This window comes from Myxine glutinosa, chromosome 11 (genome assembly GCF_964187855.1).
Source record: "Myxine glutinosa chromosome 11, kmMyxGlut1.1, whole genome shotgun sequence".
Lineage (NCBI taxonomy): Eukaryota > Metazoa > Chordata > Myxini > Myxiniformes > Myxinidae > Myxine > Myxine glutinosa.
Window position 1 is genome coordinate 128,908,730 of NC_136271.1, and position 25,037 is coordinate 128,933,766.

The 25,037-nt window shown below is 47.1% G+C and overlaps 1 protein-coding gene across 1 annotated transcript in view; it reads left to right on the forward strand.

Moving 5' to 3' along the window:
* Positions 1 to 25,037, forward strand: part of LOC144894212 (alpha-aminoadipic semialdehyde synthase, mitochondrial-like) — a 165,667-nt gene continuing 140,630 nt past the window's right edge. The window contains exons 1-3 of the mRNA XM_078786315.1: positions 1 to 20; positions 228 to 323; positions 2,786 to 3,003. Of these exons, the coding sequence (XP_078642441.1) occupies positions 266 to 323; positions 2,786 to 3,003 (276 nt within the window). The 5' untranslated portion in view covers positions 1 to 20; positions 228 to 265. The remainder of the gene's footprint in view (positions 21 to 227; positions 324 to 2,785; positions 3,004 to 25,037) is intronic.

The following is a 25,037-nucleotide window of genomic DNA, read 5'->3' on the forward strand; positions in this document are numbered from 1 at the left end:
CAAAACGTTTTACAACTAAGGTATGTAGAAACGAGATGGGTTTTGAAATTTATTGCCACCGCCACCGTCAGTGGATGGAGGTTATGTTTTCACTCCTGTCTACTTGTTTGCCTTTCTGTTTGTTATTTGCAAAAAATCAAAAAAAATTCAAGTGTATTGGTTGGTTGTGTGCGTTATTCTGTCTGTATGTCTGTCTGTATGTCTGTCTGTATGTCATTCGCCTACAGGTCACAATTTCAAACCGATCTTCACGAAACTTCACGAAATGGTAGTGTTGGTCCTAATCAAGAAGCCTATTGATTTTGAGGTCAATCGGTCAAAAGGTAAACATAGGCCAAAGGTCAACAACTTATTCAAATTTCTAACATCATCAATTTTCATCCAATTGACTTGAAAACACCTCATCCTAAGTTGACGTGTTGCACGTTGTTGCACTTGTTCACGTGTTCTTTTCCTTAATTCAGATTCCCTCGTCTCGTTTCTGAAATCAGTTGTGTGGGGACGTCCCGATTAGGATATTTATTATCGGCGCGTGCTTTTCCCTGTCCCGATTTTATTTGTAATAAGCCCTTGTATTATTTTCTGTATATATTCCTGAATGCAGTTTTCCGTGTGATTTATTTAATTTGCAGCAGCCTTGAAGACGCCCCGAGAACAGGTAAGACTGCAGGGGTCTCGCCGCTCCCCTCCATCCCGCTCCCCTCCCCTTTGGTGTAGCTGTTCGTTTTTGGAATCCGCCATTGAGTTTTCGCCTCGGGGGCTAAGGCCTCCGCGATCGGCTTCCGTGACCGCCTGATATTAATCAAACGCGGCCGCGCGACAATTGTTGGAGTTGGATTTTAATCCCCGGTTCGTGCTCGAACACGTAAAAGAACAAGAAAAGAACACTTCGTTCCCCTAACTGAGTATTGTTTTGAAAACATCAAAAAGGTTGACGAATTCACATACCTGGGAAGCAACATCACCTCCACAAAAAGAGATGTCGACATCAGACTTGGAAAGGCTTGGGGAGCTTTAAACAGTCGAGGCAAGATTTGGAAATCTGCGCTTCCAATAGAGCTGAAACGAAACTTCTTTAGAGCAGCGGTTGAATCAGTTCTTGTATATGGGGCAATTACATGGACCTTGACATCGTCACTAGAAAAGGCCCTGGATGGTGCATACACTCGCATGCTCAGAGCAGCCCTTAACATCTCATGGAAAGAGCACCCCACAAAACATGAATTGTATGCAAAAATCCCACCAATCAGTGTAACCATACATCAACGTAGATTAAGATTCGCTGGGCACTGCTGGAGAAACAAAGATGAGCTCGCAAGCGATGTTTTACTTTGGTTAAGGTGGGTTTTCACGGGACACGCGAACGGTTCGCGAAGGATGCGAATGTCTAAAAAATGACAAAGTCCAACATTCGTATTTTAGGCTCCAAAAGTTCGCCAAACATGCGCGGGGGTTCGGAAGCGTCGTCAATTGTTCGCAGGAGTCGTTTTTTGTTCGGCGGGTATTTCAAAAATGTTTGAAACAGGATGCGAACAATTGACGACGCTTCCGAACCCCCGCGCATGTTTGGCGAACTTTTGGAGCCTAAAATACGAATGTTGGACTTTGTCATTTTTTCGACATTCGCATCCTTCGCGAACCGTTCGCGTGACCCGTGAAAACCCACCTTTACCAACTCACGGCAAACAGGCACCAGGGAGACCTGCGAAAACATATATGGATCAGCTTACAAATGATACTGGGTGTCTGGTCAACGTACAACCTAATGCCATGAGTGACAGAGAAGAATGGAAGAAACGTGTCATGGAATGCCGAGCTAGCTCGGCGCAGTAGTAGTAGTAGTAAACTTGAAATTTGAAGAGGATTTGTATGTCAGGCCACTGACTTCAACCACCAAGTATTATTGAAGTCAACATAGGCCAAAAGGTCAACATAGGCCGAAGGTTACTAACTTATTTCAGGGATTTTGTAAGTGTTGTGCTGTGCACTAGTATTTCGTGTTTCTTTGTTGTTTGTAAACAGGATATTTAAAAAAAGTTGTGGACGGATTCATGCAAAATTCGGTGGAGAGGTTGTCACAAGGATGAAATGCTTAGATTTTGGTGAAGATTTGCACGGTGCTTAATTACATCACATTTGAACGGATGTTCTCAAAAAGTTGTGGACAAATTTGGAGGAAATTTGGTGGACAGGTTGGGTGTGTGAGAAGAAAGAATTGATTAAATTTTGGTGAAGATCCGAATCTGGATCTGGAAACGACAATTTTTGAGTGATTCTTCACCATTGAGAGATGTGGCCAAAAACGATACATATCCGTTGATATGTAAAAACTGATATTTCAAAAATGTTTTGGACAGATTTGGAGGAAATGTGGTCGATGAGTTGGTTAGATGACACGAACGAGCCAATTACATTTTGGTTTAGGTCCGAGTCCAGGTCCAGCCTTTCGGTGGGATACAAAACGTAACCTCATGTTCAGCCTAACTGACTATGCGCTCGACCGAGTGTCCTTATTGTTTTGAAATTACCATATTTGTTGAATTTGCCCTAAAGTATGAATATTATTGGAATAACACAAACTTTTGCATCGTCCTGTGTATATATTTTCTCTTTTATTCCATTTGCAAAGCTCATAACTTAGGACCTTTGGCTCCAACTTTTTTTGGCTAATATTTTACATATTGATGCAATTGCTGTATTTGTGAAATTTTGTTACATATTCTTGGCACCTTTGTCCACTTGGCAAACTCTCCTTGTCCTCGGGTCCCCTTCATTTGATCTGCAGGGTGGCTGCAGGCATCACTGAGTGCCAGAAACGTCTCAGCCATGAAATGTCGTCAAATATCCAACTGGGGCACTCCGACAGTGCTGGGGATTCGTCGGGAAGACGTGAGCCCTTGGGAGCGACGGGCACCGTTGGCACCGAGCCACGTGAAGCAAATTGTTGATGCGGGCCATCGGGTTCTGATGCAGCCTTCCCACCGCAGAGCAATCCCTGCCATGGTTAGCCAATCACAAGCACACAATGGCTCCTATTGTCCGTGATTCTTCTATTGTCCGTGACGCTTGTCCACCTGCTCCTGCCGGCTCGGTTGTTACCCTTGCCAGAGGAGAGGGTATTGCATTTGAGTCCGTTTGTTTGTTACTTGGCAAAAAAACAAACAAACATTTGTGCAAGTATGTTGCTCACTCTGGTTTGTGTATGTTTGTTTGTTTGTTTTGTGTGTGTGTTTGTTTGTTTGTGTGTTTGTCTGTCCGCTCACTGAAACTTTCCTGCATGTCACAATTTTAAACCAATCTCCACGAAACTTCACCAAATGGTAGAGTTCGTGGTCCGACAAAATTTTACATATTTTTGAGGTCAAAAGGTCAAAAGGTCAACATAGGCAAACGTCATTACCTCTGCGTCTCATCTGATTGACTTGAAATTTAAATACGATTTGCATATCGGCTAACTGAATTCAACCACCAACTATTTTTGAGATCAACATCGGCCAAAAGGTCAACACAGGCTAACGGTCAACAACAATTTCAAATTTCTAAAATCCTCAATTTTCATCCGATTGATTTGAAAATTGAATGGGATTTACATATCAGTTAACTGAATTCAACCACCAACTATTTTTGAGGTCAACATATGTCACAAGGTCAACATTGACCAAAGGTCAACAACCATTTCAAGTTTCTAAAATCCTCAATTTTCATCCGATTCACTTAAAATTTGAATGGGATTTACTTATCAGCAAACTGAATTCAACCACCCACTATTTTTGAGATCAACATAGGTCACAAGGTCAACATTAGCCAGAGGTCAATCACATTTTTAAAAAATTTCTAAAATCGTCAATTTTCATCCGATTGACTTGAAATTTGAAAAGGATTTTCATATCAGCGAACTGAATTCAACCACAAACTATTTATGAGATCAACATGGGTCAGTCATAGGGTCAACATAGCCCAAAGGTCAAAACCTTTTCTCAAATTTCTAAAATCCTCAATTTTCATCCGATTGACTTGAAATCTGAATAGGACTTACATATCGGCTAACTGAAACCAACCACCAACTATTTTTGAGGTCAACATAGGCCAAAAGGTCAACATAGGCCAAATTTCTAAAATTGTCAATTTTCATCAGATTAACTTAAACTTTGAAGACGATTTGCATATCAGGTAACTGAATTCAACCACTAATTATTTTTGAAGTCAAGAGGATGCTCTACTGAGTGCCATTCTACTTTGTTCTGTTTTGCCAAGTGTCGCTCTATGAGTGATTTTTCATTTGTTTGTTTGTTTGTTTTTCCACACAGAATAAATATGATTTTCTCTGCAACCGTTGGTCCATTTGACAGGAAATTTTCACCATGGGTGCACCTCCACCTGTATAATTTTTTAATGATAAGTACAAAGTACAAAACTTCATCCGATCAAGATGAAATTCCTTGAGCATCATCTGGGGATAAATTGGTGGAGAATTTTTTTATGACGTCATCGGTCACGTGGTTGGGCCGCCATAATTGTTTTACTTCAAAAGCCTTAAAAACCACTCAAAACACGTCCTGGCGAGGGTCTGCAATATCTGATTGCTCTTTCTTGTTGGTATTGGACTTTTCACCCTCTCTCTCTTGCTCTTCCATGAGCCTTGACCTGTGTATTTTAAAAAACGATGAATACAAGTATATATAAGAAACATGTCTATGCAAACACATTATTCAAAATTAACTCTAACATGTTTGTTATAGATTTAATATTAGCCTGTCCACCACGCAGCGGGACAAAGTTTTGCAATTGCTCGTGTCTGTGCGTCTGTTTATCCAGGCCATGATGTATTTTTTACTATTCGAGTTTTTGTCATCAAATTTTCAACAAACCTTTATTTTGAGAATATAGAGAACACTGATTAATAAAATTACATTTTTACCCTGCGTGCGCGAAGCGAAAAGCGCGGTTAAGCAATTGTCTCACGTTACCTGTCTGTGTGTCTGTCTACAAACGTCAGATTATGATTGAGGAACTACTTATTTTCAATGAAATGTTATATTTTGAACACAAATCGGAACATGACCCTGAGGTTTAGCAGTTTTTCGGTCCTGAAATTGGCAAAATGCACAGAATCTCATCACGATTGCACTTGCGCACAGAGAATTAAGATGATTATTTTACCGTGCATGTCTGTCTGGCAGTCAAACAAATTTGAAAATCATTCCAAACAGGAAGCTCGCTGTTTTTAAGGACGTAATAAAGGACCCAAACAACAGGCACAAAAAATTAATGTAACATGTTATATAAGGTAGTTTAAATGTTTTTTCTTTTTTTTACAATCTTTATTATTTTTCAATTGAATTATATACTTGAACACAAGAACACAAACTGCCCCTTTTTGGCACTTTCAAAACCTTTTCGTTTGGCATAACTTGGGAAAATATTCAATGACGTCTCATGCCCTGAGGGCTGGTCAACAATGAGGATCAGCTTTCATGCCGTCTCATGCCCTGAGGGCAGGTCAACAATGAGGATCAGCTTTCATGCCGTCTCATGCCCTGAGGGCTGGTCAACAATGAGGATCAGCTTTCATGCCGCCGTCTCATGCCCTGAGGGCAGGTCAACAATGAGGGTCAGCTTTCATGCCGTCTCACGCCCGGAGGGCAGGTCAACAATGAGGATCAGCCTTCATGCCGTCTCATGCCCTGAGGGCAGGTCAACAATGAGGATCAGCTTTCATGCCGTCTCATGCCCTGAGGATTGGTCAACAATGAGGATCAGCTTTCATGCCGTCTCATGCCCTGAGGGCAGGTCAACAATGAGGATCAGCTTTCATGCCGTCTCATGCCCTGAGGGCAGGTCAACAATGAGGATCAGCTTTCATGCCGTCTCATGCCCTGAGGGCAGGTCAACAATGAGGATCAGCTTTCATGCCATCTCATGCCCTGAGGGCAGGTCAACAATGAGGATCAGCTTTCATGCCGTCTCATGCCCTGAGGGCTGGTCAACAATGAGGATCAGCTTTCATGCCGTCTCATGCCCTGAGGGCAGGTCAACAATGAGGATCAACTTTCATGCCGTCTCATGCCCTGAGGGCAGGTCAACAATGAGGATCAGCTTTCATGCCCTGAGGGCAGGTCAACAATGAGGATCAGCTTTCATGCCGTCTCATGCCCTGAGGGCAGGTCAACAATGAGGATCAGCTTTCATGCCGTCTCATGCCCTGAGGGCAGAATAACTGTTTGAGATTCTGCATTCAGATAAATCTGGCGGTGTCTCATGCTGTTTCGCTCACAGTATTGGGGAATATCGAGATTCAGACAAAATTGCGGCTTGTAAGAAATATATATCATGCTCGGAAATACAAAGCAAGAGTTGAAAAGACTCTTCCTTGTCCTTCATACCAAGACTGGACAGGCTAAGGTATTAAGAACTCTCTAGTTTTTTTAAGCTGTTGTTTTTGTCAAGTTTAGTTCGAGTACAAAGCGGATGCGTACGGCTTTGTGTTTTGAGATGCTTTCTATTTTTCTTTAGTACCAAAGCCAAAAGTAGAGCATCTATAAGTATTACCCTCGCCTGAGGAGAGGATTGCATTTGAGTCCGTCTGTCTGTCTGTTTGTTTGTTCGCACAGAATAAATATGATTTTCTCTGCAACCGTTGGTCCGATTGACAGGAAATTTTCACCATAGGTGCAACTCCACCTGTAGAATTTTTTAATTATAATTATGACGCCATAGGTCACGTGGTTTGGCCGCCATCTTGGAAAAACATTGCACCTCTATATCTCCAAAACCGCTGAATGGAAAAAATCAAGACATGGCCCATTGTAAAGAACTCTCCATGTGGAATAAAATATGTTAATTATGTCATAGGTGCCTCCATTATGACGTCATAATTCGACGAGTACAAAACTTCATCCGATCAAGATGAAATTCTTTGAGTGTCATCCAGGCATAAATTGGTGGAGAATTTTTTTTTATGACGTCATCGGTTGTGTGTTTCGGCCGCCATATTTGTTTTAACCCAAAAGCCTTAAAAACCACTGAAAACACATCCTGGCGAGGGTCTGCAACCTCTGATTGCTCTTTCTTGTTACACATATAAAGCCCTCTTCCCATCAATGCTCCAGATATTACACCGGTGCTGTAACAGAGTGACACTCTGCAGTAAATCCATTCACATCATCTTGAAAACAGCGTACGGAACGCATAAAATGTCCGCATCAAATTAGCTGGGCCACATTCACTTTGGCCGGACCATCTCCATATTTGCCACTGGGTTACCCATCATGCATAACTCACCCCGGATGTCGCTGCATGAATGGGCAGCAAACGCCCTCTGTATATTGCTCAATCAAATGTGCTTTACCCAAATGTAGACCAAATAAACAATAAACTATCGGAATAATAAAGGTATGCAAGTACAACTTACCAAAACAGAACCAACGTTTACAAATGGTGTAATGTATTGATAGTGACTACATCCAGGCCATTCGCTTGGAGACCACCATTTTGGAGGAGACGCAAAATGAACAAAAAAACGTACAAACATTATCTTTGTTGTATTGTTTGTAAATGTGTGGTGATGACTTCTAAAACTGTTTCAAACTATGCTACTACTTTGCACAGTAGAGAAAGAAACCAGGACAAGATTAGTCCAATCAATGACAGATCCGTACGAGATTGACAAAACCGAGTGCTCTGGTGACATCGAGAAGTGGGCAGGTGACATATTGCAAACATTTTGTTGTATTCAACAAGTGCTTATATCTTAAAGCAACTCAAATCCTGTTTTTACAGCGAGTGCAGGCAGTGGTAAGGGTAAGCAAGTACAGGCAGTGGTGAGAGAACAGTGAGTGCAGGCAGTGGTGAGGGCACAGTGAGTGCAGATAGTGGTGTGGGTACAGTGAGTGCAGGCAGTGTTGAGGGTACAGCAAGTGCGAACAGTGGTGAGGGTACAGCAAGTGAGGGCAGTGGTGAGGATACAGCAAGTGCAGGCAGTGGTGAGGGTACAGCAAGTGCGGACAGTGGTGAGGGTACAGTGAGTGCAGATAGTGGTGTGGGTGCAGTGAGTGCAGGCAGTGGTGAGGGTACAGCAAGTGCAGGCAGTGGTGAGGGTACAGCAAGTGCGGACAGTGGTGAGGGTACAGTGAGTGCAGATAGTGGTGTGGGTGCAGTGAGTGCAGGCAGTGGTGAGGGTACAGCAAGTGCGGGCAGTGGTGAGGGTACAGCAAGTGCAGATATTGGAGTGGGTACAGTGAGTGGAGACAGTGGTGAGGGTACAGCGAGTGCAGATAGTGGTGTGGGTACAGTGAGTGCAGGCAGTGGTGAGGGTACAGCAAGTGCGGGCTGTGGTGAGGGTACAGCAAGTGAGGGCAGTGGTGAGGGTCCAGCAAGTGCGAGCAGTGGTGAGGGTACAGCAAGTGAGGGCAGTGGTGAGAGTACAGAAAGTGCAGGCAGTGGTGAGGGTACAGTAAGTGCATGCAGTGGTGAGGTTGCAGTGAGTTCAGGCAGTGCTGAGGGTCTAGCGAATGTAGATTGGTGAGGGTGCAGCAAGTGTAAGGAGTGGTAAGAGCGCAGACAGCGGTGAGAGTACAGTGAGTGCAGGCAGTGGTGAAGGTACAGCATGTGCAGGCAGTGGCGAGGGTACAGCGAGTGCAGGCAGTGGTGAGGGAACAGCGAGTGCAGGCAGTGGTGAGGGTACAGCGAGTGCAGGCAGTAGTGAGGGTACAGTCAGTGCAGGCAGTGGTGAGGGTACAGCGAGTGCAGGCAGTGGTGAGGGTACAGCGAGTGCAGGCAGTGTTGAGGGTACAGCAAGTGCAAGCAGTGGTGAGGGTACAGCGAGTGCAGGCAGTGGTGAGGGTACAGCGAGTGCAGGCAGTGTTGAGGGTACAGCAAGTGCAAGCAGTGGTGAGGGTACAGCGAGTGCAGGCAGTGGTGAGGGTACAGTCAGTGCAGGCAGTGGTGAGGGTACAGCGAGTGCAGGCAGTGGTGAGGGTACAGCGAGTGCAGGCAGTGTTGAGGGTACAGCAAGTGCAAGCAGTGGTGAGGGTACAGCGAGTGCAGGCAGTGGTGAGGGTACAGCAAGTGTAGGCAGTGGTGAGGGTACAGCGAGTGCAGGCAGTGGTGAGAGTACAGTGAGTGCAGGCAGTGGTGAGCAAACAGTGAGTGTAGGCAGTGGTGAGGGTACAGTGAGTGTAGGCAGTGGTGAGGGTACGGTGAGTGTAGGCAGTGGTGAGGGTACATCGAGTGTCGGCAGTGGTGAGTGCAGGCAGTGGTGAGTGTACAGCAATAGAGATAGCTAGGAATGAGGTCGGGGAGACAGTCTGTGGGTGATGAGACCATTAAATAAGTAGAATGTTAATTCTGCAGGAAGTTTTGAAGGAGCACGAGTTCGGGACATTGAAGCTGAGGAGCAAATGATCTCGGGAAAGTTTACTCGGTGTTTATGTTAAATAGATACAGGATATTCGGAAAGTGGCTGAAAACAAAGAGTTGTGAGGTCATGTTTTCTGGGATTCTCCCAAGATTAGGAAATTAAATATATTGTAGCGGTTACCGCTGGATGCACCCAATCGCCTTGCACCGGCCAGAACACGGCCAGACGCGCCTCTCCCGGGCATGCCCGGACTCACTGTTCCCGGGCACGCCCGAACCTCCCGGGCACGCCCGGTCTCGTCTTTCCCGGGCATGCCCGCTCTCGCCTTTCCAGGGCTCGCCCAGAGCGTCCGGGCATGCCCGCTATCGCCTTTTCACTGCTCGCCCAGAGCGTCCGGGCATGCCCGCTATCGCCTTTCCAGGGCTTGCCCAGAGCGTCCGGGCATGCCCGCTATCGCCTTTCCAGGGCTCGCCCAGAGCGCCCGGGCACGCCCAGACTCGACTTGCCAGGCCGCAGCCAAACACGCCCGGGCAGGTCCAGACTCGCCTTTCCAAGGCTCGCCCTTGACACCCGGGCATGCCCGGTATAGCTTTTGCCGGGCAAACTTCCCGACATAAATGTGTATATATATTGCTGCCCGATAAACGGGCTTGTGAGAATACCTGAGCTGTTTTGTTTCAATAAAGCAACTCGGACGAATTCCGTCTTTGGTCGCGTCAATTCTTTCGACTCGCGTTGGAGCGCAGTTCCTTCATTGGTGACCTACCGACATGGATACGGCAGTGACGCTTAAACTGCCTACCTTCTGGGAGGCTCACGTGGCTGTTTGGTTCGCTCAGGCGGACTCTCAGGCTCAGGCGGAAGACACTCCTCCTCGACGCTTTCGCCCTCTCACCGGCAGCACGCGCACGGCGCCTGCTCGCTCTGCCCGAGCTCGGCGACACGCGCCCGTCAGAGCGCATGGACTATATGCTCTCGTTGCTCGGTGAGCACTCTCCGGATTTAAGGTTCCGCGAGCTGTTCCTTCGCCAGCTGCCTCACCCGGTACGCCTCGCCCTGGCTGGCACGTTGATCACGGTTTCCCGCGCCCTCGCCAGGGAAGCCGATAAGATCTCCTCGGCGGGCCAGCACATCGGCGCGGTTACCTGGAGCCCGCCGCCGTCCGAGGCGACGCCCACGACGCCCGAGCGCCCTGCGCGGTTGGAGGCCGAACTGCCGGTGCAACTGGCGGCCGCCACGCCGCACCGCCCGCTTCCGACACGACGGCCGGGGCCTCCACCTGACCGGGCGTGGTGTTATTACCATGCCAGGTTCGGACACAAGGCTCGGACGTGCCGGCCCCCGTGCACTTTCGGAAGGTCGGGAAACGGCCGGGCCGGCGTTCATTCCCAGCCATGAGCGCCGGCCACTCGGGCAACTTGCTGTTTATTCGGGACAAAGCGTCTGGGCGGCGTTTCCTGTGTGACACCGGCGCCCAACTGAGCGTCATACCCGCCTCCGAGCAGGACAGGCGGGACGCCGTTTGCGGCCCCTCTTTGGTCGCTGCTAATGGCTCGGCCATACGCACTTTCGGCCCATGCGTCATCACCCTCTGCTTCGGCAGCCAGCGTTTTCAATGGACTTTTGTGACCGCCTGCGTCCCCATGGCTTTGCTGGGCGCCGACTTCCTCTGCGTGCACGGGCTGCTGGTCGACGTCAAACGTCGTCGCCTTGTCAACGCCGAGACCTTCAGCTCCCTGGCGTGCACGATGAGCAGCTCCGCGCCGACCGAACTGGCGTGCGCCCTCCCGGCAGCGAACGAGTTCGCTCGCCTGCTCACGGAATTCGCGGCCCTCACGCGGCCGACGTTTTCGGCCGTCGCGGTGCGGCATGGGATCGAGCACCACATACCCACTACGGGCCCGCCGGTCTACGCCAGGGCCCGCCGCCTCGACCCGGCCAAGCTCGCCGTGGCGAAGGCCGAGTTCGACGCGTTGGAGCACCTCGGCATCGTGCGGCGCTCCGATAGCGCGTGGGCCTCGCCACTGCACATCGTGCCAAAGCCGGGGGGTGGATGGCGCCCGTGTGGTGACTACCGCCGTCTCAACGACGCTACCACCCCCGACAGGTACCCGATCCCGCATATTCAGGACTTTTCCGCCCGTTTGGCGGGACGGGTCATCTTTTCGAAAATTGACCTGATACGGGGCTACCACCAGGTACCTGTCCGGGCGGCTGACGTCCCGAAGACGGCCGTCATCACGCCGTTCGGCCTGTTCGAATTTTTGCGGATGCCGTTTGGCCTCAAGAACGCGGCCCAGGCGTTCCAGCGCTTGATGGACGGCGTGCTGCGCGACCTGCCGTTTCTTTTCGTCTATCTGGACGATATCCTCGTCGCCAGCACGTCCCGCGCCGAGCACCTCCTCCACCTCCGAACACTGTTCGGTCGCCTCAGCGAGCACGGCTTAATTGTCAACCCGGTCAAATGCCACTTCGGCGTGACGACCGTTGACTTTTTGGGCCACCGCATCACCAAGACCGGGGCCGTGCCGCTGCCGACCAAGGTCGAGGCCATCACCACGTTCCCGCATCCCCGTTCCATCAAGGCCCTCCAAGAGTTACTCGGCATGGTGAATTTTTATCACCGATTCGTGCCCCGCGCTGCTCAGCTCATGCGGCCCCTTTACGAGGCCCTCCGGGGCAAGCCGGCCAAGCATGACATTGTTTGGTCCGCGGCCATGGACGCGGCCTTCACCAGCGCCAAACGGGCCCTCGCCGAAGCAACGCTGCTGGCTCACCCGGTGCTCAACGCGCCCATTGCCCTCACTACGGACGCCTCCAACTATGCGGTGGGCGCCGTCCATGAGCAATGGGTGGACAGGGTTTGGCAGCCACTCCCTTTTTTCAGCCGGCAACTCCGGCCGAACGAGTTAAACTACATCACGTTCGACCGCGAGCTGCTCGGGCTATTCCTGGCCGTTCGCCATTTCCGACACCTCCTGGAGGGCCGCCCGTTCACGGCTTTCGTCGACCACAAGCCATTGGTCTACGCAATGGCTAAGGTCACGGAGCCGTGGTCGGCCCGCCAGCAGCGCCACCTCTCCGCCGTGTCGGAGTTCACCACGGACATCCGGCACGTCGCCGGCAAAGACAACGCCGTGGCCGACTGTCTTTCTCGGGCCAGCACGAACGCGGTCCACCTCGGCGTGGACTTCACGCTCATGGCGGCTGACCAGACCACCGACGCCTCGGTGCAGGCACTCCGTGCGGCGGACACGGGCCTCCGCCTGGCCGACATTCCCTTCGCGGGCACCGTCCTGCTCTGCGACGTCTCCCAGGGCCAGCCTCGCCCCATCGTGCCCCTTTCCTGGCAGCGCCGCATCTTCGCCTCCGTCCACGGCCTTTCTCACCCGGGCCGGAAAGCTTCTCAGAAGCTGGTGTCGGCGCGTTTCGTCTGGCACGGCCTCCGACGAAACATCCGCGACTGGGCCAACGCCTGCACGGCCTGCCAGCGGGTCAAGGTCCACCGCCACACCCAGGCCCTGCTGGCACCTTTCGCCGTGCCTGAACGGCGTTTCGACCACGTCCACGTGGACCTGGTGGGTCCCCTGCCCCCCTCGCGGGGGTTCACCCACCTGCTCACCATGGTGGACAGGACCACCAGGTGGCCGGAGGCTGTGCCCCTCGCCTCCACCACCACCGCCGACGTGGCGCAGGCGTTCATCGCCACCTGGGTCGCGCGCTTCGGCGCACCAGCGGACATCTCGTCCGACCGCGGCCCACAGTTCACGTCTGAGCTTTGGGGCGCAGTCGCCCGTTCGTTGGGGGTCACGCTGCACCGCACCACGGCCTACCACCCCCAAGCCAACGGGTTGTGCGAGCGGTTTCACCGCTCCATGAAGGCCGCACTCATGGCCGGCCTTCAGGACGACGGTTGGGCCGACCGGCTGCCGTGGGTCCTTTTGGGCCTTCGCACGGCCCCCAAGGAAGACCTCCAGGCGTCCGCCGCCGAGCTCGTCTACGGCCAGCCGCTCCGCGTCCCGGGTGAATTCGTGCCCGACGCTACCAGTCCCTGGTCCGCCACTCGCCAGCGCTCGGACCTCCAGGAGGCCGCCCGACGATTTGCCCCCGTGCCGACGTCCCGCCACGGTGGCCCCCAGTCCTACGTCCCCCCGGCGCTTCGCACAGCGGAGTACGTCTTTGTGCGTCATGACGCGCACCGGGGGCCACTCCGGCCGCCGTACGACGGGCCCTTCCGGGTCCTGCGATGGGGCGACAAGTCTTTCATCGTCGACTTCGGCGGCCGGCCGGACCGGATTTCTGTGGTCCGCCTCAAACCGGCGCACATGGACGTCGACCGACCACCACGGTTGGCCCTTCCTCCGCGGCGAGGCCGCCCCCCGTCCACAGTTCCCCCCGCTCGACCACCCACCACCACGTCGGACCCCTCCCCACGACCCTCCAGGGGTCGCTTCGGCCGGGTCATCCGGACCCCCCTTAAATTGACCCTGCCGGTGCAGGTCGATTCTGGAGGGGCGTGTGTAGCGGTTACCGCTGGATGCACACAATCGCCTTGCACCGGCCAGAACACGGCCAGACGCGCCTCTCCCGGGCATGCCCGGACTCAATGTTCCCGGGCACGCCCGAACCTCCCGGGCACGCCCGGTCTCGTCTTTCCCGGGCATGCCCGCTCTCGCCTTTCCAGGGCTCGCCCAGAGCGTCCGGGCATGCCCGCTATCGCCTTTTCAGGGCTCGCCCAGAGCGTCCGGGCATGCCCGCTATCGCCTTTCCAGGGCTCGCCCAGAGCGTCCGGGCATGCCCGCTATCGCCTTTCCAGGGCTCGCCCAGAGCGCCCGGGCACGCCCAGCCTCGACTTGCCAGGCCGCAGCCAAACACGCCCGGGCAGGTCCAGACTCGCCTTTCCAAGGCTCGCCCTTGACACCCGGGCATGCCCGGTATAGCTTTTGCAGGGCAAACTTCCCGACATAAATGTGTATATATATTGCTGCCCGATAAACGGGCTTGTGAGAATACCTGAGCTGTTTTGTTTCAATAAAGCAACTCGGACGAATTCCGTCTTTGGTCGCGTCAATTCTTTCGACTCGCGTTGTAGCGCAGTTCCTTCAATATAATTTATGAGCAGAGTGATAGATGTCAACCAATGGCTGGAATAATGGAGTAGGCAGGAAGGTTTTGAATTTAATAAGCAGTGGGAATCATGTTGGGGGCACGGGGAGTATTTCCAGTGTGATGGCCATTTGGTCAATAGAAAGGGGGGCAGCAAGGTATGTGGTGGGAATTGGGGAAGGAATTCAGGCATTTTTAGGTCAACGGAGGGAGGGGAAGCGATTAAGGAAGGAACTGATGATGTAATTCTGATTAGTAAGAGAAAAGTTAAAGTTATTGTATACTAATGCTGGGAGTTTAAATAATATGATGGAAGAGCTTGAGGCCAAAGTACATAGCGAGGAGTACGATGTAGTTACAGTAAGGAGAGACGAGGTTTAATGAGGAGAGAAACTAGACGACAGGATTATAAGACGACGAGGTGTGCAGGTGTGATAGGAAGGATAAAATAGGAGGTGAAGCAATCTTGGTAAAATCTAGTATTCCATTGACAGAAAGGGCTGACATTGAGAAGGGAACTAATGTAGACGATTCTGTGTGGATGTTTTTGTTTACTATAAGTCCAGGATCATGTAAGAGCGAACAGATAGAACATATAATAAAGGAAGCAGGAGACAAGAAGGGGAGAGAGAGGGAATCACAACAACAGAAGTGAACAGGGACATCGGTAGAACTGTGGAAGGGAGAGGATGGGGCGGGTACACGGGATAAACAAGATGGACACTACAAGACGGACACATCTTAAAACAACTGTACTCTGTCGTAAAACTACTTTGTGGTAAAAACAACCACTGCATCTTAAAACAACTATACTCTCATAAAACTACTTTGTCATAAAACTACTCCATCGGAAAACTACCTTGTCGTAAAAACAACTACTCCATCTTAAAACTACCCTGTCGTTTAAACAACTACTGCATCTTAAGTCAACTATACTCCGTCATGAAACTACTCTGTCATAAAACAACTACGCCGTTGTAAAACTACTCTGGTATAAAACAACTACTGCATTGTAAAACTGCTCTGATATAAAACAATACTGCATCTTAAAACAACTACTCCATTGTAAAACTATGTTATAAAACAACTACTCCATTGTAAAACTACTCTGGTATAAAACAACTACACCATTGTAAAACTACTCAGTTATAAAACAACTACTGCATTGTAAAACTATTCAGTTATAAAACAACTACTCCATTGTAAAACTACTCAGTTAAAAAACAACTACTCCATTGTAAAACTCCTCGTCGTAAAACTACTCAGTTATAAAACAACTACTCCATTGTAAAACTACTCAGTTATAAAACAACTACTGCATTGTAAAACTACTCAGTTATAAAACAACTACTCCATTGTAAAACTCCTCGTCGTAAAACTACTCAGTTATAAAACAACTACTCCATTGTAAAACTCCTCGTCGTAAAAATACTCAGTTATAAAACAACTACTGCATTGTAAAACTCCTCGTCGTAAAACTACTCAGTTATAAAACAACTACTCCATTGTAAAACTCCGCGTCGTAAAACTACTCAGTTATAAAACAACTACTCCATTGTAAAACTCCGCGTCGTAAAAATACTCAGTTATAAAACAACTACTGCATTGTAAAACTCCTCGTCGTAAAAATACTCAGTGATAAAACAACTACTCCATTGTAAAACTACTCAGTTATAAAACAACTACGCATCGTCAAACTCCTCGTCGTAAAACTACTCAGTTATAAAACAACTACTCCATTGTAAAACTACTCAGTTATAAAACAACTACTCCATTGAAAAACTACTCAGTTATAAAACAACTACTTCATTGTAAAACTACTCAGTTATAAAACAACTATTGCATTGTAAAACTACTCAGTTATAAAACAACTACTCCATTGTAAAACTACTCAGTTATAAAACAACTACTCCATTGAAAAACTACTCAGTTATAAAACAACTACTGCATCGTCAAACTCCTCGTCATAAAACTACTCAGTTATAAAACAACTACTCCATTGTAAAACTACTCAGTTATAAAACAACTACTGCATCGTCAAACTCCTCGTCGTAAAACTACTCAGTTATAAAACAACTACTGCATTGTAAAACTACTCAGTTATAAAACAACTACTCCATTGTAAAACTACTCAGTTATAAAACAACTACTGCATCGTCAAACTCCTCGTCATAAAACTACTCAGTTATAAAACAACTACTCCATTGTAAAACTACTCAGTTATAAAACAACTACTGCATCGTCAAACTCATCGTCGTAAAACTACTCAGTTATAAAACAACTACTGCATCGTCAAACTCATCGTCGTAAAACTACTCAGTTATAAAACAACTACTGCATTGTAAAACTACTCAGTTATAAAACAACTACTGCATTGTAAAACTACTCAGTTATAAAACAACTACTGCATTGTAAAACTACTCAGTTATAAAACAACTACTCCATTGTAAAACTACTCAGTTATAAAACTACTCCATTGTAAAACTACTCAGTTATAAAACAACTACTCCATTGAAAAACTACTCAGTTATAAAACAACTACTGCATCGTCAAACTCCTCGTCATAAAACTACTCAGTTATAAAACAACTACTCCATTGTAAAACTACTCAGTTATAAAACAACTACTGCATCGTCAAACTCCTCGTCGTAAAACTACTCAGTTATAAAACAACTACTGCATCGTAAAACTCCTCGTCGTAAAACTACTCAGTTATAAAACAACTACTGCATTGTAAAACTACTCAGTTATAAAACAACTACTCCATTGTAAAACTACTCAGTTATAAAACAACTACTGCATCGTAAAACTCCTCGTCATAAAACTACTCAGTTATAAAACAACTACTCCATTGTAAAACTACTCAGTTATAAAACAACTACTGCATCGTAAAACTACTCAGTTATAAAACAACTACTCCATTGTAAAACTACTCAGTTATAAAACAACTACTCCATTGTAAAACTACTCAGTTATAAAACAACTACTCCATTGTAAAACTACTCAGTTATAAAACAATTACTGCATCGTAAAACTCCGCATCGTAAAACTACTCAGTTATAAAACAACTACTCCATTGTAAAACTATTCAGTTATAAAACAACTACTGCATCATAAAACTCCTCATCGTAAAACTACTCAGTTATAAAACAACTACTCCATTGTAAAACTATTCAGTTATAAAACAACTACTGCATTGTAAAACTCCTCGTCGTAAAACTACTCAGTTATAAAACAACTACTGCATTGTAAAACTCCTCGTCGTAAAACTACTCAGTTATAAAACAACTACTCCATTGTAAAACTACTCAGTTATAAAACAACTACTGCATCGTCAAACTCCTCGTCGTAAAACTACTCAGTTATAAAACAACTACTGCATCGTAAAACTCCCTGTCGTAAAACTACTCAGTTATAAAACAACTACTCCATTGTAAAACTACTCAGTTATAAAACAACTACTGCATCGTAAAACTATTCAGTTATAAAACAACGACTGCATCGTAAAACTCCTCGTCATAAAACTACTCAGTTATAAAACAACTACTCCATTGTAAAACTACTCAGTTATAAAACAACTACTGCATCGTAAAACTACTCAGTTATAAAACAACTACTCCATTGTAAAACTACTCAGTTATAAAACAACTACTGCATCGTAAAACTACTCAGTTATAAAACAACTACTCCATTGTAAAACTACTCAGTTATAAAACAACTACTCCATTGTAAAACTACTCAGTTATAAAACAACTACTGCATCGTAAAACTACTCAGTTATAAAACAACTACTCCATTGTAAAACTATTCAGTTATAAAACAACTACTGCATCGTAAAACTCCTCGTCGTAAAACTACTCAGTTATAAAACAACTACTCCATTGTAAAACTACTCAGTTATAAAACAACTACTCCATTGTAAAACTACTCAGTTATAAAACATCTACTGCATTGTAAAACTATTCAGTTATAAAACAACGACTGCATCGTAAAACTCCTCGTCGTAAAACTACTCAGTTATAAAACAACTACTCCATTGTAAAACTATTCAGTTATAAAACAACTACTGCATTGTAAAACTCCTCGTCGTATAACTACTCAGTTATAAAATAACTACGCCATTGTAAAACTCCTCAGTTATAAAATAACTACGCCATTGTAAAACTACTCAGTTATAAAACAACTACTGCATCGTAAAACTCCTCGTTGTAAAACTACTCAGTTATAAAACAACTACACCATTGTAAAACTCCTCGTCGTAAAACTACTCAGTTATAAAACAACTACTGCATTGTAAAACTCCTCGTCATAAAACTACTCAGTTATAAAACAACTACTCCATTGTAAAACTACTCAGTTATAAAACAACTACTGCATTGTAAAACTACTCAGTTATAAAACAACTACTGCATTGTAAAACTCCTCGTCATAAAACTACTCAGTTATAAAACAACTACTCCATTGTAAAACTACTCAGTTATAAAACAAATACTGCATTGTAAAACTACTCAGTTATAAAACAACTACTCCATTGTAAAACTACTCAGTTATAAAACAACTACTCCATTGTAAAACTACTCAGTTATAAAACAACTACTGCATTGTAAAACTACTCAGTTATAAAACAACTACTGCATTGTAAAACTACTCAGTTATAAAACAACTACTGCGTTGTAAAACTACTCAGTTATAAAACAACTACTCCATTGTAAAACTACTCAGTTATAAAACAACTACTCCATTGTAAAACTACTCAGTTATAAAACAACTACTGCATTGTAAAACTCCTCATCGTAAAAATACTCAGTTATAAAACAACTACTCCATTGTAAAACTCCTCGTCGTAAAACTACTCAGTTATAAAACAACTACTGCATTGTAAAACTCCTCGTCGTAAAACTACTCAGTTATAAAACAACGACTCCATTGTAAAACTACTCAGTTATAAAACAACTACTGCATTGTAAAACTCCTCATCGTAAAACTACTCAGTTATAAAACAACTACTCCATTGCAAAACTCCTCGTCATAAAACTACTCAGTTATAAAACAACTACTGCATTGTAAAACTCCTCGTCGTAAAACTACTCAGTTATAAAACAACTACTCCATTGTAAAACTCCTCGTCGTAAAACTACTCAGTTATAAAACAACTACTCCATTGTAAAACTCCTCGTCGTAAAACTACTCAGTTATAAAACAACTACTCCATTGTAAAACTCCTCGTCGTAAAACTACTCAGTTATAAAACAACTACTCCATTGTGTTACGAATTCCAGGTTTAAGGGGGTTACAATTCGGGTCATTTCTTATTAATGTATATTCTATTAAAGGTTGTTGTGATTAAAAGGTCAGGAGTCCTTCTGGGAAAAACGAGACTGGAAACGGGATCGTGAAGAAGAGGAGGAGGAGAAGAAAGGGCGGCCCTCTTAAGCTTCGAGAGCTCCGACGCGAGCGGAGGCGATCGTTACCTACTTTGGAACGGAGTTGGAAAAGCCCGTCTGGCGAGAGGAGTTACCTGCGCGGGGTGATTGATTGCCGGTTGCTTGTCAAGGTGCCGTGTGGTCCTGGAAGGAACCAAGCGCCCGGCGCTGTTCGCCTCGACGCCTACGAGGGCGTGTACGGGTCGCACCTTGGGCCTGGCGCGTGAAAGAGATTGGAGGGAGACGGTTGAGAGTTGAGACTGCAGCTCGAGACCGAGCCGCCGAACGTGAAGGACAAGGGAACCGTGCCTCGGTGAAACGAAGTCCGCGCATCAGGAGAGCGCCGGATTACTGCGGAACCTGCGAAGTCGGGTATCCTCGCTGAGGTTGTCGAGTATCCTCACTCCCAGCCCCGGATTGGAATTGGACATAGATTCCCCGATCGCTGGATCGACTCGACGTCACCTGGGAGGCGTGCAGAGACATTTGGGGCAAGGGCCGTGAGTGTTGCCAACACTGTTGTGGGTTAAGGTGGCGCCACCTATACTATAGATAAGGATTGTATGGAAGTGCTGTAAACGCATTGTGATTCCTGTGCGGGATTTGGGAATATATTGGGGATTGTTCGTAACCCTTGGTGTGGACTCGTTATTGATTGACTTATTGTTATTTTCACCCAAGGACCATACATCTTTCTGCCGGGGCTCCCCTCGAGGTTGACCCTGTAACAGAATTGGGGGCTCGTCCAAATTACAATTTGCGGTTTCGCAATTGGGTCTACGTCCGGGATCTATAAAATTTTCTAAATTTTAGTCCGGGAAAGAATTCCCAAGAGTGGGAACTTTTCCAACGTTCCCAAAATTGTTTTGCTCTGCCGACAAAACAACAACAACAAAAAAACAAAAAAAAAACAATATCAATAATAGTAATACTGTTGCTTTCCTTTGTTGGAAATTTCTGGGGTGAAGGTTAACAGGTGTTACTAGTAGTCACCATGGCGTTTGTGGCACAGAACTTTGCGGTAACCCCTAGTGAGGCACAGTTCCGAGCATTACTAAAATCGGACCTCTTGAAATTGGCCAAACATTTTAACTTGGAGGTCCGAACTAATTTGAGGAAGGCAGAGTTGCAGACCACGGTGATACAGTCTATGGTGGGATTAGGAACATGGGACGAGTTAGCCTGGGAGTGGCTACCCGAAGAACCAGAAGACGTTGAGCTCCGGAAACTGGAGTTGCAATTACGGAGCCAGGAACGGATCAAAGAAGAAGAAAGGAAAGCAGAAAAGGAAAGAGCAGAAGAAGAAAGGAAAGCAGAAAAGGAAAGAGCAGAAGAAGAAAGGAGAGTGGAACGAGAACTCCAGGAAAGGTTAGAAAGGATGAAAACAGAGGAAAGGAAAGCAGAAAAGGAAAGAGCAGAAGAAGAAAGGAAAGCAGAAAAGGAAAGAGCAGAAGAAGAAAGGAAAGCAGAAAAGGAAAGAGCAGAGGAAAGGAGAGTGGAACGAGAACTCCAGGAAAGGTTAGAAGGGAGAAAAGCAGAGGAGAGGAGAGCTGCAAGGGAACTCGAAGCAGAGGAGAGAAAAGCCGAAAGGGAATTAAAGGAACGTGAAATGGCGCTTCAGCAAGAAATTAAATTCAAGGAGCTGGAGTTAATGAGAGAACGGGGAGAGGTACCACCCTTGCTGACTGGGCCGACACCGAGCCAGAACACCTGGGATGTGGGCAGACATGTGAGGCTGGTTCCACCCTTCAGTGAAAAGGAAGTCGCTAAATTTTTTCCACACTTTGAGAAAGTGGCTCGACAGTTAAACTGGCTGGAGGAGGCCTGGACCATACTAGTGCAAAGTGTGCTGGTGGGTAAAGCTCAATATATTTATTCGGCGCTACCAATGGACCAATGTGCAGATTATGAGGTATTGAAGAAGTACATTCTCAAAGCCTATGAGTTGGTTCCTGAAGCTTACCGGCAAAAATTCAGGAATGCCAGGAAGAGGGAGAGTGAGACCCATGTGGAGTTTGCCAGAGTGAAAGAAAACATGTTTGATCGGTGGTGTGAGTCAAAAGGAGTCGGGAAAGACTTCGAAACATTGCGTGACTTGATCCTGGTGGAGGAATTTCAACAGTGTGTCCACGAGGACATCAAAGTGTACCTGCAGGAAAAGAAAGTACCAAAGTTGTGGGACGCAGCCACCATGGCAGATGATTATGCCTTAACACACCGGATAGGGGTCCACAAACCTAACTCCTCGCCTAGACTTCAGCAGGGGAGTTATGGAACACCCGGTGCGGAGAACGACAATACATGGCGGCGGCCTCGAGAGGATTATGGGGACAACTCTGATACCCCAACTGTTCGAAATCAGGGGGCTACGGGCCCAAGACAAACTTATTTCCCGGGGGGCCCGAGGCAGACCACGAGTTTTTCCTCCGGGCCTACTTGCGCCTTTTGCAAAAAACCTGGAAACTTGATGTCCATTTGTTACCTCATGAAAAGGGACAACCCAGGGCGGAGTCCGACTAGTACAACTCCGAATGCGATGGCAAACATAAGAAATCGCCCACAGAAGAGTTACCAACCATTTATTTACGAGGGGTTTGTCTCACTTGAGGGAGACTTGACTAACCCAAGACCTGTTAGGGTATTGAGGGACACAGGAGCCCATCAATCCTTAATGCTGGAAGGCATTTTGCCATTGTCAAAGAGTACAGCAACTGGTGAAAGTGTTCGGTTGCAAGGGATCGGTGGCTGTGTTAGTGCGCCACTTCATGTCATCCATTTGGAATCCGATTTGGTCTCAGGACCGGTCACCGTCGGTTTACAAGCCACGCTTCCTGTAGAGGGAGTATCTGTGGTTATCGGGAATGATTTGGCCGGGGGTCAAGTTTATGGTAACCCGGGGGTTGGTAAAGAGCCCAGCAGGGAAAATAACACCACACCAGTTCGGGATGGCGACAAACGTACCAAGTTATTTGTAGGGGGACTGAACTTCAAAACAAAGGAAGCAGTTCTGACCTCTGTCTTCAACAGATATGGGCCGCTGGTGGAAGTGCGGTTGGTAAAAGACAGGGAAACGCAACGGTCAAGAGGGTTCGGCTTTGTCACGTTTGCAAGCACAAAAGACGCCAGAGGGGCAGAGAAGAATTGGAATGGTAAGGATTTGGAGGGTCGGACCATAACAGTAGGGAAGGCATTTCGTAGGCGTCGAGAGGTCTACAGAAGAGGAAAACTTGGCGGTAGTTTTGGTGTTGGCAGCAGCCGATATTACTATGGAGGCTCCCAGAGTTATGGCACCTCCCGAAAGAATGATTGTCAGAGCACTGGCCGAGAAGGAGACCGCCAGTCAGGTAACGGCTGCGACAAGGGGTCCCACCGTAATGGTTAGGAGTCCGGAGAAGTTGAAGCACTATATACGGTGGAGCCGCCGAGCCTGGGCTCCTACACGGACTAACCGTGAACGCCACGTTCTTAAAGGCGTCCAGGTAGTGAACTTTCCTGCACGGACTAACCGTGAACTCCACGTTTTTAAAGGCGTCCATGTAATGAACTTTCCTCCCCGGACTAACCGTGAACTCCACATTCCTTAAGGCGTCCATCTAGTGAATACTCAGCTGGGCCTCCCGAAAAAGTGCTATCGAGAGGTTTAACTTTGGGGCTTTGGTCACCACCTCTTAACCGTCATTCAAGAGAAACTAGAAGTTGTTGACGCTTGGTCCAGAGTGAATTACCTTTGGAATCTCTGGGGGTTTTGTGAAATTTTGTTGCTGTATTTTTAAGTGATAATTGTGCCTGGGGGGAACTGATGATTTGGGGGTGTGAGTTATCTGGTTTGTTTATCAATGTTGGCCTGCAAAGAAAGTTTTCGCTGGGTTCAAACTTTCTTTCTTGAAGGGGGGGGGGGGGGGAGTGTTACGAATTCCGGGTTTAAGGGGGTTACAATTCGGGTCATTTCTTATTAATGTATATTCTATTAAAGGTTGTTGTGATTAAAGGGTCAGGAGCCCTTCTGGGAAAAATGAGACTGGAAACGGGATCGTGAAGAAAAGGAGGAGGAGAAGAAAGGGCGTCCATCTTAAGCTTCGAGAGCTCCGACGCAAGTGGAGGCGATCGTTACCTACTTTGGAACGGAGTTGGAAAAGCCCGTCTGGCGAGAGGAGTTACCTGCGCGGGGTGATTGATTGTCGTTTACGTGTCAAGGTGCCGTGTGGTCCTGGAAGGAACCAAGCGCCCGGCGCTGTTCGCCTCGACGCCTTCGAGGGCGTGTACGGGTCACACCTTGGGCCTGGCACGCGAAAGAGATTGGAGGGAGACGGTTGAGAGTTGAGACTGCAGCTCGAGACCGAGCCGCCGAACGTGAAGGACAAGGGAACCGTGCCTCGGTGAAACGAAGTCCACGCGTCAGGAGAGCGCCGGATTACTGCGGAACCTGTGAAGTCGGGTATCCTCGCTGAGGTTGTCGAGTATCCTCACTCCCAGCCCCGGATTGGAATCGGACATAGATTCCCCGATCGCTGGATCGACTCGACGTCACCTGGGAGGCGTGTAGAGACATTGGGGGCAAGGGCCGTGAGTGTTGCCAACACTGTTGTGGGTTAAGGTGGCGCCACCGATACTATAGATAAGGATTGCATGGAAGTGCTGTAAACGCATTGTGATTCCTGTGCGGGATTTGGGAATATATTGGGGATTGTTCGTAACCCTTGGTGTGGACTCGTTGTTGATTGACTTATTTTCACCCAAGGACCATACATCTTTCTGCCGGGGCTCCCCTCGAGGTTGACCCCATAACAATTGTAAAACTACTCAGTTATAAAACAACTACTGCATCGTCAAACTCCTCGTCGTAAAACTACTCAGTTATAAAACAACTACTGCATCGTAAAACTCCTCGTCGTAAAACTACTCAGTTATAAAACAACTACTGCATCGTAAAACTCCTTGTCGTAAAACTACTCAGTTATAAAACAACTACTGCATCGTAAAACTCCTCATCGTAAAACTACTCAGTTATAAAACAACTACACCATTGTAAAACTACTCAGTTATAAAACAACTACTGCATCGTAAAACTCCTCGTCGTAAAACTACTCAGTTATAAAACAAGTACACCATTGTAAAACTACTCAGTTATAAAACAACTACTGCATCGTAAA